The 14,658-nt window shown below is 54.5% G+C and overlaps 1 protein-coding gene across 6 annotated transcripts; it reads left to right on the top strand.

The window, feature by feature from the left end:
- Positions 1-92: 92 nt before the first annotated feature.
- Positions 93-14,332, top strand: WNK4 (WNK lysine deficient protein kinase 4). Of its 6 annotated transcripts, none has more exons than XM_045586218.1 (19): positions 93-825; positions 2,192-2,364; positions 3,550-3,770; positions 4,015-4,172; positions 4,691-4,779; positions 4,886-5,102; positions 7,185-7,449; positions 7,667-7,788; positions 8,016-8,074; positions 8,176-8,293; positions 8,558-8,674; positions 11,292-11,429; positions 11,924-11,978; positions 12,081-12,691; positions 12,770-12,830; positions 12,934-13,342; positions 13,431-13,573; positions 13,786-13,841; positions 13,989-14,332. In XM_045586218.1, exons 1-19 carry the CDS (start codon positions 211-213, stop codon positions 13,989-13,991), a joined length of 3,630 nt encoding a protein of 1,209 aa, XP_045442174.1. In that variant the 5' UTR covers positions 93-210; the 3' UTR covers positions 13,992-14,332. The 6 variants fall into 6 exon arrangements, with proteins under 6 accessions (XP_045442174.1, XP_045442172.1, XP_045442171.1 ...); XM_045586216.1 differs by having other exon boundaries at positions 94-825; positions 13,786-13,883; XM_045586215.1 differs by having other exon boundaries at positions 95-825; positions 13,431-13,630.
- The last annotated feature ends 326 nt before the right edge of the window (positions 14,333-14,658 follow it).

Below are 14,658 nucleotides of genomic sequence, written 5' to 3'. Positions count from 1 at the left end.
GGGCTGTGCACCGCGATCCACACCGCTGGCGGCCCGGAGGGGGCGGCCCTGGGGGGTAGGGGCGGGGCCGGGGGTGGGGCTCCGGTGCGGCCGGCCGGGGGCTCGGGCCCCAGTAGCTCAGCGGAGCGCTGCGCACCCAGCCAGTCCGCCGGGGCGGCCGCCTCTGCTCCGGCCGCCGGCTCCCCGCCCCGCGGCGCCCAGCCCTCCTTCATGCTGGCACCCCCGGCCCCCGAGACCGCGGTGCCCATGTCCCAGGCGGAGGCCGACCTGGCCCTGCGGCCGCCGCCCCCTCTCGCCGCCACCGGGCCGCCCCGCCTCGGGCCCCTGCCTCGCCGGGCGCGTCGCTTCTCCGGGAAAGCCGAGCCCCGGCCGCGCTCTTCCCGTCCCAGCCGCCGGAGCTCCGTCGACCTGGGGCTACTGAGCTCTTGGTCCCAGGCCACCTCGCCCGTTCCGGAGCCTTCCAGTTCCCCGGACTCTGCTGGTCCCGACCCCGCCAGGAACCCGCCGCTTGGCTCCGAGGAGCCCCCCGAGGGCGCGTGGCCTGGGGGAGCCCCGGCGAAGGCTGCGGACTCTGTGCGCCCCGAGCTCACGTGCGCCCCCGGGAGCCCGGGGTCCCGGGAGCCGCCGAGGGCCCCCGAAGCCGGGGCCCAGGACCGGCGGCGGGAGCAGGAGGAGAAGGAGGACACAGAGACCCAGGCTGTGGCAACGTCCCCGGACGGCCGATACCTCAAGTTTGACATTGAGATTGGACGTGGCTCGTTCAAGACGGTGTATCGCGGGCTGGACACCGACACCACGGTGGAGGTGGCCTGGTGTGAGCTGCAGGTGCGGCCAGGTGGCACCTCGGGATGGGACCCTGTGGAGGTTTTGGGTTGGGAGACCCTGGGGACAGCAAAAAGGGAGGGATGTGTTTTTCCAGCCAAATGGCCAGACACCCCTTCTCTCACTGGCTCTGATAACCCATGGATCAGGCTGATTGGGCTGCAGAGAGGAACTGAGGCCGGTGGTGTCAGTGGCTCCCCTGTGGTTTGGGACTTTTTCACTTTAAAGCCCCCATGCTCAGCCCTGAGAGGTGGGGAGTAGGATGGGGAATTGGGTAGAGAGCCAGCTGAGGTATGAGAAGGTGGCTGGCCTCACGACTTTCCCTAAGGGGTCCCTCCCTTCCCCTAAGTCCTGGGACCCTCAGCGTGACCCTGGTCCCTCCTGTTCCCTCTCCCTGCATCTTTATAAGAAGTTGGGATGATGGAGGCCAGAGGGTGGGGCAGGGTCCTCTCCACTTCCAGAAGATTCCAGCTCTTGTGGCAGGATGGGGCCCTCCCAGGCCCCTTCTGGACCTCCCAGTCGGGGTAGGGAGACACAAGGAGCTCCAGCTCTGGCCCAAATCCCGTCTGGTTCCTCATCCCATTGCCTACCTGGGCGCTCCTTTCCAGACCCAAAGGCGCTGAGCTTTAAGTCTGGGCCAGCAGCTTCGGATTTTGGGAACAGAGCCTGGGGGAAGGGTCCTCCCCGGAGCCCTGGCACTGGGTTTGCCCCTTGCTCCTGCCAGTGCCGCGCCCCAGGCTCTAGGCCAGGCTAGTAGAGGCGGCCAAACTGGGGTGGGGTGGGGGTGAAGGAGGGAGATGAGACGGGGGGGGGGGGGGGGGCGGGGGGGGAACAGCCATGGGGTAGGGAGCCGTCTCCTGGAACCTGGTCCTTGATCCTTTAACTGTACTCCTTCCGCAGCCCTCCGACCTCCGGTTTGCTTCTAGCAGTTTGCAGTTTCTGAAGCTAACCCCCTTGCTGGCCCCAATTCCCTGCCCGCCCGTCTGCCCGCCTGCTGCCCGCCTGCTGCCAGCCCCCGGGCACCCCCTCCCGCCCCACGGCCCGCCAGGGCAGCCACAAAGGCGCTATTGAGCTCAGGGTTCCTGGACCGGGCTGCATAAAGTCGCTTGTGTCCAGCAGGGGGTCCAGGGGGGGCGGCCCCAGGCCCGGGATGGGCGTGTCCTTGGAGCAGCTTGAGGGAGTGGACCTGGAATTCGGGGTCTGCAGCCCGTTAGGCCAGCAATTCCACTTCCCACGGATCCCACCGACCCAGCCCTCTTCCACAGCATCAACCCTTCCCCTTCCTCCCCAGCCCCGCCCCCGGGTCCCACCCCACCCCTTCTCCGTGGGGGTCCCGGGCCAGATTTGACCCCCATCTCCTACCCCACAGACTCGGAAACTGTCTCGAGCAGAGCGGCAGCGGTTCTCCGAGGAGGTGGAGATGCTCAAGGGGCTCCAGCACCCCAACATCGTCCGCTTCTATGACTCATGGAAGTCAGTGGTGAGGGGCCAGGTCTGCATCGTGCTGGTCACTGAACTCATGACGTCGGGCACTCTGAAGACGTGAGCTCTGCGGCCTGGTGGCAGTGGTTGGTGGGAGGGCTGGTGGTGGGTGGTCCCACTGCTTCTGGAACGTCTCCCAGGCTCCTCAAGCCTGCACCCAGGCCCAGCACCGGCTCACTGTCTCTCACCCACCCCTCCTTTGTGTCTGCCGTGGTGAATGGCAAGGCCCACTCAGCGCTACAGCCAAAACGTGGGTGCCTCCTCTCTGGTCACGCTGTGCATCCCTTCTCCCATCAGTCTGTCTTCAACGTTTTCCTCCTGTCTCCCATCTCCACTCCTACCTCACTGCCACTTCCCTCACTGGTCTGGAGACCTGCAGTCCCCTCAAAGAGCCGCCCCCCCCCCCCCCCCGCCCCACTTCTCTCCACTCTGTCCCTCTCTTCACCAAGCTACCTTATCTTCCTGCAGTCTGGGGTTATTTCTTCATTGCAAATCTGACCTTATCACTCCATTCTTTTTTTTTCTTCTTTCAATCCATTTTTTTACTGAGAGGAAAAGAGAGGGATAGAGAGTTAGAAACATCGATGAGAGAGAGTCATCGACCAGCTGCCTCCTGCACACCCTCAACTGGGGATGTACCCGCAACCAAGGTACATGCCCTTGACCGGAATCGAACCTGGGACCTTTCAGTCCGCAGGCCGACGGCTCTATCCACTGAGCCAAGCCGGTTTCGGCATCACTCCCATTCTTAAAAACCCTTCAAGGCCTCCCACAGCTCTCAGGAGAAAGCCCACAATTCACAACCTGCTCACTCACAGCCCCATTTTCAGCCTGCATTCCAGACAAACCAAATCCCAGCACCTCCTCCCGCCCTGCTCCGGGGCTGGCTGTCTCCGTGCCTTTGCGCACGGTGTCCCCTCTGCCTGGAAAGTCTCCACCCCTTCCCCTTTTCATCCTTGAACTCCTACTCATCCTTCAGAGGCAGCACAGTTATTTCCTTCTGTGGAAACCCCCCTACCCGGCAGTAGCCGTTAGTCATCCCTTCCGGTGCTTCCTCAGCACCTTGGCCTCGGCCCTATAACCTCATGTCCACTTACCACACCCCCTGGCTCAGTTTCTCCCTGGGTCCCCGTGCAGACAGACCCAGGCTAGCAGGATGCTGGCAGAAGGTGCAGGCAGTGGTGGGGGGAGGGCTCCCCCCCCCCCCACACACAACCCTGGCCACGCGCCCTCCGCCCTCCCCAGATACCTGCGGCGGTTCCGCGAGATGAAGCCCCGCGTCCTTCAGCGCTGGAGCCGCCAGATCCTGCGGGGCCTTCATTTCCTACACTCCCGGGTACCCCCCATCCTGCACCGAGACCTCAAGTGTGACAACGTCTTTATCACCGGCCCTACGGGCTCCGTCAAGATCGGGGACCTGGGCCTGGCCACCCTCAAGCGTGCCTCTTTTGCCAAGAGTGTCATTGGTGAGTCCCCCCAGGACTCCTTGTCATTCCTACCTCCCCCGCGCCAGCAGAGCCTGGGGTCTCCCTTCCCCCCAGCTGGGTCCTTCCAGCTCCACAGAGTAAGAAAACCATGGGGAAAATGGGGAAACCTGTGGCATCAGCTGCCCAGCTGGGGGGCCGGGGGGGGGCTGCCTGGCCTGTGTGCTTGGAGCGACAAAGCCAGAACGTAGGCCCTGCAGCCCAGTGCCTGCTGTGAATCCTACAGGAACCCCGGAGTTCATGGCCCCCGAGATGTACGAGGAAAAGTACGACGAGGCCGTGGACGTGTACGCCTTTGGCATGTGCATGCTGGAGATGGCCACCTCGGAGTACCCCTACTCCGAGTGCCAGAATGCCGCGCAGATCTACCGCAAGGTCACCTCGGTGAGAGGAGGGGGGCGGGCCATTCCGGGGCCCCTCCCATTTTCCTGTCTCCACCAGCCCCTGGCCAGTGCCCTTTCCCTGAATGAAAGCAGGCTGGACACAGAGATGCCCTGGCTTACACGGAAGGACAGTGGATACACACACACACACACACACACACACACACACCCTCAGTACAAGCTGTTTAGAATAAGGATGTGTGTGCAGACTCCCCAGAGTTTACAAACGATTCCATTTCCAGCCTCTCATCGGGTCCTTCCAGCCGCAGGGCACATATTCCGCCTGCTCTTTTACCAAAGAGAAAACTGGCCGAGGCAGACTTGTTTAAGGTCACATTATCCATACATGGGGGGACTGGGATTCGAAATCCAATCTCCCTGCAGCAGTAGCTGTGCTTTTGCGACTGCACTTTGCTCCCTCGGGCGGGGCGTGTGTGGGTGGAGTGTGTGGAGGGGGGCACGTGTCAAACCGAGAACTGGGGCGCAGAGAGCCTGAGGCTAGTGTAACCCCTTCTTCAGGGCACAAAGCCGAACAGCTTCTACAGGGTGAAGATGCCCGAGGTGAAGGAGATCATTGAAGGCTGCATCCGCACGGATAAGAATGAGAGGTGGGGTGGGGTGGGGTGGGGTGCAGGGCAGGAGGCTGCGGTGAGGGGAGGTGGGGTGGGGAGAGGGAACTGGGGGGCTCGGCTCACTGCTGCTGCGCCCTCTCAGGTTCACCATCCAGGACCTTCTGGCTCACGCCTTCTTCCGCGAGGAGCGTGGTGTGCACGTGGAGCTGGCGGAGGAGGATGACGGCGAGAAGCCGGACCTCAAGCTCTGGCTGCGCATGGAGGACGCGCGGCGCGGAGGACGCCCCCGGGACAACCAGGCCATCGAGTTCCTGTTCCAGCTGGGCCGGGATGCTGCTGAGGAGGTGGCGCAGGAGATGGTGAGTGGAGGACAGACTGCCCTGCGCAGTCTGGATGCGAGGGAAGCCTGGGGTGGTGGGAAAGGGGTCCAACCCACTCTTAAAAAAAAAAAAAATTATATATATATATATATATATATATATATATATATATATATATAATTTATATTATATATATATATAATATAAATTATATATATATATATATATATATATATATATATATATATATATATATATATTTCAGAAAAGAAGGGTGAGAGAGAAAGAGAGAGAGAGAGAGTTAGAAACAGCAACGAGAATCATTGATCGGCTGCCTCTCCCCACACTGGGGATGGAGCCCGCAACCTGGGCATGTGCCCTTGACTAGAATCGAAACTGGGACCCTTCAGTCTGAAGGCTGATGTTCTATCCACTGAGCCAAACCAGCTAGGGCCCAACTCACTTTTCTAGGCATCTCCTGCCAGTGTCTTCCTGCTCCGTTCTTCTTAACACACACACACACACACACACACACACACACACACACACACACACACGTCCTGTGTTCAATACGTTGAAGATTTTATTTTCCAGATCACACCCGAGTCCTCCAACCTCCCTACTTTACTTCAACTTTCCTGCTGATTCAGTTTCCTGAATGCATTTCTGTCCATTATCAATTATTTATCTTTTTGTATTACCCCCCCCCCCCAAAAAAAAACACCAAAACTTCCCCCATCTCTTGTTTTTTACGTTTCTTTATTTCTCTTTCTTCCTCCAGGCTCAGAACTGTCAATTTCAGGAAGCCTATCCCTCTAGAGTCAAAATTCAGTGCTGCTTTTCACTTCCGCAGCTCCTCAGTTCCAAGACCCACCACCATGGGACTTGTTTTCCACCAGGATGCTTTTCTGTCTTTTTCCTCTACTAGACTGAAAGCTCCTTGTATTGATTTTTCTGTCCCTGACAGTGCTTCACACGTGGTAGGCGCTCATTAAGAGCCAACGTGTGTACACAGCTTGGAGCACTTTCACATGCACTTGACCATGGTCACAACCCTGACATGGAAATATTCTCTCTTGGTTTGTTGATGAGGAATTGAAAGCTCAGAGAGGTTGAATAACTTGGCCGAGGTGCCAGAGTGGCAAAGCTGGATCTACACTCAAGTTGTTCAGCCTTTCAGTCAGACCCTGCCCCACCTCCTTTATGTGTCCAGCGATGAATGGAGATGATAAACAGAAACTAGGAGACCAGGAGCGGTATACATGGGAGGTAAAAGATGTGGGGAAGAAGAATGGGGGGCTGGTTTAGGAAGGCCTTCAGGGGACAGGAGAGAATATAAGATTCTCAATAGGAAAGTAGAAGTTGAAAGGATGCGGCTCACCCATGTGGGTCTGGGTCAAGAACCCGAGAAAGTGTTTGAAATGTGGCCTAAGAACAGGTCTTCAGAGCACTGACCTGAGATCAAATCCTGACCCATTACTTATAGGAGTTCTTGACCTTGACACTACTGACATCTTAGTTTTGGGGACTGTCTCGTAGGATGTTGAGAAGAATCCCTGACTTCTACTTACTAGATGCCAGTAGCACCTACCTCCCTATCCACCAGTTATGACAACTATAAAGTCTCCAAATATCCAAATATTTTAAAAACATATTTTCATTGATTTCAGAGAAGAAGGGAGCGGGAGAGAGAGAAACATCAATAACAAGAGAGAATCATTGATCAGCTGCCTCCTGCATGCCCCTGATTAGGCATGTGCTCTGAATGGGAACCGAACCGTGAACTATTTTAGGTTGATGCTCAGCCACTGAGCCAGCCGACCTGGCAAGTCTCCAAATAGTGCCAAATGTACCCCTGTACCCCCAAATGAGAGCAACTGACCTATTGTATAACCCTGAACTGGTCACTTGTTTCTAAAAATGGGGTTGATAAGACCTACCTCAGGAGGTTATTGGGAGGATTTAACCTTGATAATATAAGGAGTTGCCGGTTAATAGATATAGTCGGTAATCAATAAATGTTGGTTCCCTTACTCCCATATCCTGGAGGCCACAAGAACGTGTTCTGATGGGTCTTTGAGGGGGGTCCCCAAATGGTGTTCCTCACCCTTCCTATTCCAGGTGGCCCTGGGCTTAGTCTGTGAAGCGGATTACCAGCCAGTGGCCCGTGCAGTACGTGAACGGGTGGCTGCTATCCAGCGAAAGCGTGAGAAGCTGCGCAAAGCTAGGGAGCTGGAGGCCCTCCCCCCAGAGCCAGAACCCCCACCAGCAACCGTCCCCATGACTCCTGGTCTCCCCAGTTCCTTCCCCCCTGAGCCCGAGGAGCCAGAGGCAGACCAACACCAGCCGTTCCTCTTCCGCCATGCCAGCTACTCCTCTACCACCTGTAAGTCACCTCTGATCTGAGGACCTAGGTCCCAGAACCCTTGGCCTCTGCCTCCCACCCAGAAGTTCAACCCAGAAGCACTGCCACTAACCCTGCCTTCCACACCTAGACCTAGAAGCTCCTTCTGGACAACTCCAGGCCCCGCCTTGTCAGGCAAGCCCCCTCCTCTGCCACCACTCTCCTTTATTTCCCCTTTTTTGATCCCCTCCCCCACCAGCGGATTGCGAGACTGATGGCTACCTCAGCTCCTCCGGCTTCCTGGATACCTCAGACCCTGCCCTTCAGCCCCCTAGGGGGGTGCCATCCAGCCCCGCTGAGTCCCATCTCTGCCTGCCCTCGGTGAGAGGGGGTCACTTGGGGGGCTCCCAGCCATTCCAAGCCTATGACCTATTTCCCTCCGTGTGAAACCCAACCCTATAATTTCGCCCCCTGGCCCTGGAAATACAGCACTCTTGTCCTCATCTTCCTTAATCCCATCTCCCTAGTACCTCAATATCCTTGAAACCGTCTCCCTGGATCCCAATAATGATCTTTCTCTGATCTCAACAACCCATATCCTGTTTCAGACTTTTGCCCTATCTATTCCCCGTTCTGGCCCTGGCAGTGACTTTTCCCCTGGAGACAGGTAAGTTTCGGTATGAGTTGGGGTGCTAGGGTGAGACATATGGAGCTCTGGGGTCCCAGTGTCCACTCTGACACACCTTCTGTCTCCTTTCTTTTTTGTAGCTATGCCTCAGATGCAGCATCAGGCCTTAGTGACATGGGTGAAGGGATGGGACGGATGAGGAGACCCCTAGGGAGAAATCTCCGGCGAAGACCTCGATCCCGGCTTCGGGTCACTAGTGTAAGGAAGGCAGAGAAGATGGGGAACAACCTTTAGGGTCAGGAGGGGACTTTCAGGAACATGGGGGAGGTTAGCCAGAAAAGGGGAGTAGCAGTGTGTGACTGGTACCCAAGTGGCAGCCAGTTTTTAATACCAGATTTTGGGAGCAGGGTCTGCTTCTCTTCATTTCCAATCCAGCCACATCACTTGGTTGGAGTGGGATGGGGACCTGTGATAAGGACAGAGGGCTTGACCTCCTCTCTTCTGCTGAATTTAAATCTGAAGGTCTCAGACCAGAATGACAGAGTGGTTGAGTGCCAGCTACAGACACACAACAGCAAGATGGTGACCTTCCGATTTGATCTGGATGGGGACAGCCCAGAAGAGATTGCAGCTGCCATGGTGAGGGGGAGCAAGATGAGGATTGCGTCTTGGGGTTTGGGACCACAGTCTCCCTCCTGATGTTCCCTGGTGCTGAACTCCCCCTCCCTCCAGCTAACAGCAAAGGTGTTTTTAAAGCTCTTGATGGCACTCAGCATAGTGTCACTGAAGACACCTTGTTTTGGGAGAGATTTGTTTACTTAGTGAGGTTTGGATCCTCAGCTGGAGCAATTTGAGACTAACATAGAGTATACACATGAGCTTCAGTGAAGTGCATGCCAGACATGTGATACTGTGGCTGTAAGCAAAGGATGGGCTGTGGGCAGGAAGGGGAAGAGGTAGGACCTACACAAGCTCTGGCAGATGCATAAGGATAGCAGTGAAGGGTGGAAAAGGCATGTTTAGTTGCATAAGCAAAGGCATAGAAACAGATAGTGACTTAGAATATGGCATTGGGAGAGCTGTATGAGGAGACACTAGAATTAAGGGTTCCAGTCGCCCTCCTGGAAGTGAGGTTGGGCATGTAGAGTGGGTCTGGGAGTTAGATCGAGTGTAACATGGTGAGAATAGGTTTTAAGAAGACCAATTTGCCACGGGATATGGAAGCAGGTTGCGGGTAGGAAATCCAGTTGGCAGGTGGGTACAAGGAGCTAGGTGAGGACTGGAAAGAATAGATTATCTGGGAGGGAGGAGGCGTTTCAGGAAAATAAATTACTCTGTAATTTATTGACATACTACAGTACACATAGTAGATGCTCAATAAATATTTGCTGAGTGGCTATGGGAGTGGGGATATCAAGGGTGACTTGTAGCTTGGAGGAACTATTGGAAGTAGATCGTCAAAGAAGAGGGATAGTTGGGAATGAAAGTGGGCTTTTTTAGGGGTCACAATGAATTGAAGAACGGACAGGCAACGTAAGATTTCCATAGAAGCAGGATATGGGTCAGGCAGGGCTAGAGAGAGAGGTGGATTTAGGAGTCATCAATGTAGAACTGAGAGTGAAGGGAGAAGGGCCTGCAACACCAGAGGCATAGAAGATCTGAGAGTGTGTTTCCATGGATACCCCCAGTTCTAGAATGGGAGGGAGGATAGGTCATCAAAAGACACAGAGGTGGAACCTGAGAAGTAGGAGGAGCCCAGAAAGATGTTAGTAAAAACTGAGGGAGGAGTTTCAAGGAGGTGGCATAGGGTGAAGTCTAAGGCAAGATCACACTGGCATTTGTCAGGAGAAGGTCTTTGTGGGAAATCAGTTTCGGTGGAGTGAGGGTGGTAGCTGTCAGCCTCTGGGGTGAAAGAGGAAAGGGAATGGGAGAAATGTCAGGGTTCCGGCACTCTACTGAAAAGCTAATCCTCTAACATGTCATCCACTCTGTGTCCAGGACAGAGACAAAACATCACTTGGCATGCAAGCTTACCACCTCCCATCAAGCTAATTGACCCTCCCAGGCTCTTTCCTCCCGTCACCCTGGTTTCTAAGCTCTCCTCTGAAAAGGCTGGGTGCTTTTCTGCTTTTGCCTCCATCTGCTCAGGGGGTCTCTCATCTCTTACCTGAGAAACTTCTCTACTGAGCTTTCAAGCCCACTCAGATCCACACTGCCACAGAGACCCCATCCCCTGAACCCAGCATCCATTGTTCTCTCTTCTCTCCTTACCAGGCCACCCTCTACTTCTCTGCAGCAGAATCCTCTTGAGATTAAATCTGATGTTCTGGAACATGATCTTTAAAATTCACAGCACTTTCAGCTGTGCTTACGTCTCCACTGTTTTGTGAATGCGTCATGCCTCTTCTTGCCTCAGAGCTATTACTCATGTTGTTCTCTCTGCCTACACTGCCCCTCTCTTCCTGACAAGCAGCGTGGAACAGAGGAAAGGGTGGGATTCCACATAAGACCTGAGTTCAAGTTTCACTGTAATTTACTAAAATCTTGGGCAAGTTTCATAACCTTTCTGAACCTCAGTTGCTCATCAATAAAATGTAGGTGATAACACCTATTTTGCGAAAATGTTCTATGAAATATGATATGATACATATGAGAAAGGAAATGATATAATATGAGAAGTATCTACATATGGTAGGTCTTCAAAAAAAGGGTTTTTTTTAGTCATCCTTCAAGGCTCAGCTCTGTGACACCATCCCAACTGCCCCAGGTCGTCTCGGGGTAGAATGACCTGCTCTCTCTCTTTGGAATAGCATTTTTAAAAATTGTGGTTAAAAAACACATAAAATGTGAGGCAATAGTGGAAAGAACTCGGATTTGGGGTTTGAACAGATCTGATGCAAATCCAGTAAATCTGGGCACACTGAACTTAATCTCTTGGAGCATTGGTTATCTTAACTCTATAATGGGGGTGTTAATAAAGAAACCAGAAAGCTGTTGTTAAATGTGATAAGATATATGAAGTCTCTGGTTTATACATGTATCCTATGAATGTTAGCTACTTTCCTTTAAGCTATAGAGAAAAGTAGCTAACATCATACAGTGCTTGACACACAGTAGATATTTATTAAGTACTTGTTTTAGGTTGGTGGTTGGCAGAAGTGGTAGGGTGAAAGGCTGGCTTTTACACATGGGGCAGGAGGAGAGAGATGAGTGGGATAACTGAACCCTCCCTCCCCTTCGTGCTGATCTTTGCCAGGTATATAATGAGTTCATTCTGCCTTCGGAGCGAGCTGGATTCTTGAGCAGGATTCGGGAGATTATCCATCGAGTGGAGACCCTGCTGAAGAGAGATACTGGCCCTGTGGAGGCTGCTGAAGACCCTCTGAGCCCTCAGGTTAGACTCCTTGGGCACCTTATTCTCTGCTCAAGGCTTCATTACTCTCTGCCTCACTCTTGGCCTTGGATCTAACTCTTCTTCATTGCTGGAAACCTAAAACAGTGGCTCATAGCCTCTGATGAAAGCCTTGTTCTAGAAAAATGTGTTCAATGCATACTTTCCTTTTAACTTACTATTTTGAAGTAATTTCAGACTTACAGAAAGAAGTTGCAAGAATTGTATAAAGAACTAGATACTCTTAGCCTAGATTTGCTAATTGTTTTTGTCACATTAGCTTTTTCTTTTCCCCTTGTGTGTATATATTTTTTCTGAATCACTTAAGTTGTAGACATCATGTCCTTTACCTCTAAATATTTAAGCAAATACATTTCTGAATTCCTGAAATCCCTCTATGGACTCCTAGAGGTCCATGAGTCCTGGCTTACGAACCCTCATCTGACACCAAGTCTAGGCTCTTCCCCACTGTGACTGTGGGCCCCTTCTCTCCCCAGGAGGAGCCTGCACCATTGCCTGCTCTCCCAGGTCCCCTCCCCAACCCATCCAGTGGTATGTACTGAGTTCGGTTCCTGCTCTCCCCAAACCTTGGGTTGCTCCTGGGAAAGGTGCAGGGAATGGAGGATTGGAATCTCAACACACCCTCCTCTCTAGCAGAGTTCCAGAGTGGCACCTCTCTGGAGCATAGCGGCTGGACAGCCTTCTCCACTTCCCCATCGTCTTCTGGAACGCCCTTGTCTCCTGGAGACCCGTTTTCTCCTGGAACCCCTGTTTTCCCAAGTCCCATCTTCCCCATCACTTCTCCCCCATATCATCCCAGCCCCTCCCCATTTTCTCCAATTTCTTCCCAGGTTTCAAATCTCTCTCCACACCCCTCCAGCTCTCCACTCCCATTCTCCCCCAGTGCATCTCAGTTTCCAATCCCAGCCTCTCAGTTTCCACAGGGTTCTCTCCTCCCCAGTTCTCCACCTACCTTCTCTCCTAGTTGTCCTCAGGTCACTCTTGTGCCTCATTCTTTTCCTCCATGCTCCTCCTCCCCTTCTCCTCTCCCCTCCACCACAGCAGCCCCTCTCCTCTCTCTGGCTAGTGCCTTCTCACTGGCTGTGATGACTGTGGCCCAGTCCCTACTGGCCCCCTCGCCAGGGCTCCTTTCCCAGTCTCCTCCAGCTCCTCCTGGTCCCTTATCGAACCTACCCCCTCTCCCTCCCCTTGTTCCCTGTGGCCAGGAGAGGCCTTCGCCTTTGACAGCTGAGTTGGAGAGTGAGGTGAGTAGGAAAACAAGGGGGATGATTAAGGGGGCTCGATTCTGGGTAATGTCTCTCCTCATGGACCACACTTTGTAGGCCTCCCCAAATCCTGCTCGGCCTCTCCTGGGTGAAGCCAGACTGGCTCCTATCTCTGAAGGTGAGGCCTCCGACCACTTCCCCTGCCCATTATCCTCAGTCCATTTTATATCCTGCCACTGATTACTCTCCCTCCTTCCATGACTCCTTCCTTGTTTCTCCAGAGGGAAAGCCCCAGCTTGTTGGGCGTTTCCAAGTGACTTCATCCAAAGAACCAGCTGAGCCTCTTTCCCTGCCACCAACATCCCCAACTCTCTCCGATCCCCTGAAGCCTCCAACCCCTCAGCTAACCTCAGAAAGCTCAGACACGGAGGATAGTGCTGGAGACGAGCCAGAGGCCAGGGAGGCCCTGGCCGAGAGTGACCGTGCAGCCGAGGGCTTGGGAGCTGGAGTGGAGGAGGAAAGGGACAGTGGGAAAGAACCCCAAGTGGGGGACGGCTCCCCACTCCCGAGCCATCCCAGCCCGGTGTGGATAAACTACTCCTACAGCAGCCTTTGTCTGAGCAGTGAGGAGTCAGAGAGCAGTGGGGAGGACGAGGAATTCTGGGCTGAGCTGCAGTGTCTTCGGCAGAAGTGAGTCTGGGGAGGGTGGAGGACAGGAAGTGAACTTGGGAGAGCCACTTGTGTGGCTAGCTCCCTCATGCTCCTGGTGCATCCTCAGGCACTTGTCAGAGGTGGAGGCACTACAGACACTACAGAAAAAAGAAATCGAGGACTTGTACAGCCGGCTCGGGAAGCAGCCCCCACCGGGCATCGTGGCCCCCGCTGCAATGCTGTCCAGCCGCCAGCGCCGCCTCTCCAAGGGTAGCTTCCCCACCTCCCGACGCAACAGCCTGCAGCGTTCTGAGCCCCCAGGCCCTGGTGAGACTGCAGCTGCCAGATTCCCATCTTTCCAGGCCTCTTCCCTAGTGATGCAGCTTTCTTCCAGGCCCTGGGGGTCTGCCCTTGGTTTGGGGGGACTAGCCCCCTCCTCCTCTTCCCTCACTTAGTGCTCTCCCTCCCCATCCTACACCCAGGCATCATACGAAGGAACTCTCTGAGTGGCAGCAGCACCGGCTCCCAGGAGCAGCGGGCAAGCAAGGGGGTGACATTCGCCGGGGATGTTGGCAGGATGGTGAGGGCGGGCCCAAGGGAGGGAGTCCAGGGAATGGTATCTGGCTGTAGCTTCACTTTCCTCCCACCCCGGAGGTTTCTTCAGTGCTTTTTCTTTTCCCTCCAGTGAATTCAGAATAGAAGCCATGTGTCTGTCTCCCCCACGCCAGGACCCACCATGGAGCTTGAGCTCTCAGAATCTGCGAATCGGTACAACTCTTCAAGGAAGACCTCAGCACTGAGGGAGTAGGACAAAAGGGCGTGGAGCGTGCCATTTCATTATAGGGAAAAGCCAAACATGTGAGAACGATTTGCTGTGTGTAGAGAGAATCAATTCTGCAGCCTGCTACCTCCCCAGCCAAGACCCAACCACTAAGCAATCCCACCCAAATGCAGATGCTTTCACAGGGCACACTCCCAGCTGGGCAAGTGGACACCAGAATTAGCAGCAGCCAATAAAAATGCTGGAAAACTCAGACTCCAGATTTGTATCTGTCAGGCCTTAAGAACTGGGGGCAAAGGCCTACGGGGTTTGGGAGGACAGAAGGGACTCTCCTCTCACAAGAGGCGGCAGGGGTAGAAGCTGCCCAGCCTGCTGGCTTCCTGCCAGCAGTTCATGAGGAAACTGCCAAGTCAATGATCCGCCTCACCATCTAGATCCCACCTCAGGCCTGCACAGGCAGGCCCCAGTGGAAGTTTAAAAAAATGAAAGCCGTTTGTCCCTCACCCTTTATCTACCTTTCTCCCCAGGGGTGGGACAGGCAATCAAGTTGGAGGGTGTTGGAGGGTAAAGGACA

This window comes from Pipistrellus kuhlii, unplaced genomic scaffold, assembly GCF_014108245.1.
Source record: "Pipistrellus kuhlii isolate mPipKuh1 unplaced genomic scaffold, mPipKuh1.p scaffold_m20_p_22, whole genome shotgun sequence".
In the NCBI taxonomy this organism is placed as follows: domain Eukaryota; kingdom Metazoa; phylum Chordata; class Mammalia; order Chiroptera; family Vespertilionidae; genus Pipistrellus; species Pipistrellus kuhlii.
Note: the sequence above shows the minus strand (reverse complement) of the source record. Positions and strands in the feature narration are given on the sequence as shown.